The sequence below is a fragment of the Oryzias latipes genome, chromosome 10 (assembly GCF_002234675.1).
Source record: "Oryzias latipes chromosome 10, ASM223467v1".
NCBI lineage: Eukaryota > Metazoa > Chordata > Actinopteri > Beloniformes > Adrianichthyidae > Oryzias > Oryzias latipes.
Window position 1 is genome coordinate 28628310 of NC_019868.2, and position 3356 is coordinate 28631665.

The 3356-nt window shown below is 41.5% G+C and overlaps 1 protein-coding gene across 1 annotated transcript; it reads right to left on the reverse strand.

Moving 5' to 3' along the window:
- Nucleotides 1–944: 944 nt before the first annotated feature.
- On the reverse strand, nucleotides 945–2983 carry LOC111948044. Its single transcript, XM_023959401.1, has 2 exons — nucleotides 1200–2983; nucleotides 945–1055 (listed from the first exon to the last, which is right to left on the reverse strand). The coding sequence occupies exon 1, from the start codon at nucleotides 2962–2964 to the stop codon at nucleotides 1651–1653; it is 1314 nt and encodes a 437-aa protein (XP_023815169.1). The 5' UTR covers nucleotides 2965–2983; the 3' UTR covers nucleotides 945–1055; nucleotides 1200–1650.
- Nucleotides 2984–3356: the final 373 nt, after the last annotated feature.

Here is a 3356-nt window from a genome sequence, read left to right on the forward strand (position 1 = left end):
AATTGAAGCAGGAGATGTGAGGGTAACCCTGAACAAGACCAACCTCTATAATGAATGCAAATGGAACTCCCTCCAGGATCACAGCAGTCACTGGGAATCAAACCTGCGCTGTCGAGGCCGAGAGCCGCTTCTCCATACTGGCATCGACTCCTCCACTGCCGTCGATTGAAGTTAAATGATTTCTGCTAAAGTTCTCCCCATTATACAAACCAATTCATACAAACTTTATTTTAAAAATATAAAATTAAACATTATTACAGCTCTTATTTGAAAAAAAAAACAATTAGACAGACTTTTATTCAATTAAAGCGATGAACACTTAAAGTCTGTATTTTTTACAAATAATGAATTATAAATACCTTTGGTTTTTTTGTTACTCTATAAACAAATAATGGCCTATGTATATGAGTGATAAAAACAGCCAGAGCTGCAGAACCTGTTTTGAAATAATTAGAGCTACTTGTCTGTTTTCTGTTCTTCCTTTTCTGTTCCTCAAAGCAAAATAATCACAACAGACAACTGTTGGAGCTTCAGATGACTCAGCCTCTCCCCAGAGAGATTTAATTATTCAGAAAAATACATTTGTTATCTTCGTACGCGACACATACTTTGCAAATATGTCATTATTTGCCCTTGTTGCTATTAGTGACAAACATATCACTGCATTTCCTTTCTACTCCTTCTCTGCAGATCGGGAAAGTCGGTGGGTCTGGCTCTCCACCCGAGACCTTCGGCTATGACTCCCCTGCAAATTGGTCCCAGGTACGGAGGTCCATTCCAGATAGTCAAACAGATCCCCCCTGTGTCTTACTGTCTGCTGTTACCTCGTGAATACCTTATCTTGCCAACCTTTCACATCTCGCTGATGAAGCCGGCCGGTGGACCTACAGATGGGGGGTCGAGGTCTGAGCTCTCTGATGTCGACATGCGGCCCTTAATGGTGGATGGCACGGTGGCCTATTTTGTAACTCCCCTCTGGATACATCACGGACACAAGGCGTTCTGTGTTGACGGGCGTTTATTGCACACAGGTGCCATCAAACATGCCGTGAGAACTGTACAAACATATAAATAAATATAAATGAAAATATTCTCACAGAGAACAAATTATGTCAATATACATCACATACATGATATAAACTAATATAAGACTTAGAAAAAACTCAATTGAATAAACTAATTAACATAAACTGTCATACCTCGTTGGCCGCAATACCACAAAGGGGGTTAAAAGACCTTTCTGCAACAACTCTTGAAATGACCCAAGTCCTTTTCCATGTAAAGGGAATAAAGTTAAACTCTTCACACTTTCTTCTTGTTATAACGTAAATGCTGACACTTTCTCCGTAGTCCATGTGCTCTGTCTGTAGCGTGTTACAACAATAACGGTCCTGACGGAAACAAAAATCAACTCAAAAGTTCCATTAACTGATAACGTGATTATTACCACTCCGATAATAATTACAAGGACTGTTTAACAGCAAATGAACATAAAATATGCATCACTGAAATTAATATGTAAACTTAAACTTAAACAACTTGCAAATGCCGTTGCTGGCAGTTACACTCCCACCAAATCACTTGTGATTTCTTAACAACTGAAGAAGGTCAAATAAAACACTCAAGAGTTTTAATGTAAGTAGTTTTTACTCATGACTCTGTGTTATTTGCTTCAAGGAGTGTTACTGTTTTAGTGATAGGCCTCTCCAAATATACTGGCTTAGTGAGTCGTTTTCCCTGACCATCAAGTGCTGAATCACTGATCAACAATTGCAGTTTCCTAACATGACCATCTGCACTAGGAAAGACCTTTGTAACTTTAGCCAGTTTCCACGCATTTCGAGGCACGCTTTCATCTTGAAGAATGACTATGTCGTTGACCTTCGAGTTTCTGTGGGCCTTGTGCCATTTTTGCCTCTGCTGGAGATTTAGCAGGTACTCCTTTTTCCACCTGGACCAGAACTCATTCGCCAAAAACTGCACTCTGCGCCATCTTTTGCGAAGATAAACATCTTCTGTCACAAACTGTCCTGGTGGTGGCAAGATGACTGAGGATTTCATTGTCAAAATGTGGTTGGGTGTGAGAGGCTGTGGTCCAGTGGGATCATTAAGCAAGTGCGCCGTTAAGGGCCTGCTATTTATGATTGCCATGACTTCATAAAAATATGTTCGCAGGGACGAGCTATCAAGTCTGCTGGAGGACTGATGGAGAATAGATGTTAAAACACTTCTTATTGTCCTGATCTGCCTTTCCCAAACTCCGCCCATGTGGCTGGCAGCTGGTGTGTTCATGACAAACTCACAACCCAATCGTTTTAGGGATTCTTGGTCCATCTGTCTTACAGTCTGCTGAAGCTCACGTTTTGCACCCACAAAGTTAGCACCCTGATCAGACCGAAGTTGACGCACATTTCCACGAATGGCAATGAAGGCTCGCAAGGCATTGATAAAAGAATCCGCAGTCATGTCATCGAGTACTTCTATGTGAACAGCACGAGAGCATAAGCAAGTGAATAGCAGACCATAACGCTTCAGTTCTTTCCTTCCTTCCTTTATGTAAAACGGAACAAAACAATCCATTCCACAATAAGTAAAAGGAGGCGTTGTTTCTACTCGATCATGAGGTAAGTCTGCCATTTTTTGTACTTGAGCACTTCTTCTTAACTTTCTACATTTGACGCACTTGTAGATGAAGGAAGACACTGCGTGACTACATCCAAGTATCCAGATGCCATTTGATCGAAGTTCATTCATTGTTATGCCACGACCCTGGTGTTGTACTTGTTGATGATAGTGTTCAATCAACAACTTTGAAATGTGGCTGCTTTTTGGCAAAATTGCCGGATGCTTGATGTATGGATGCAGGGTAGAATGTTTCAGCCGACCTCCCACTCTCATTACTCCTTGTTCATCCAAGAAGGGATTCAGTGTATGCAGCCGCTTAATCCTGTCTTGTGTTGTCATCTCTCCTTTGTGTTGGAGGTTTTGGATTTCTTCAGGAAATGTTTCTCGTTGAACAATGCTTATGATGGTAAGTTCTGCTTCTTTTCTCTCCTCCAGACTCGAAGCTACGTTGTTTCTTAATGACAAACCCTTGAACTCTCTGACACACCGCCTCAGTCTAGCAATGCCTTTGACTAACCTTCTCCAACTGGAAAACTTTGAAAAGCGGCTTGACAATGAGTCCTTTGCAGTCAGTATTTGTGCACAATGACCTTTCGAAGTTCTGGGTCTTCAACTGTTATGTCTCCCACCTTAATGTCATCACTGGGAAGCTTCTCACACCAAAGAAAATCTGGTCCAGTGAACCAATTGGAAGAAACAAGCCCCTTGACTGTGCAGCCCCTGGATGTATG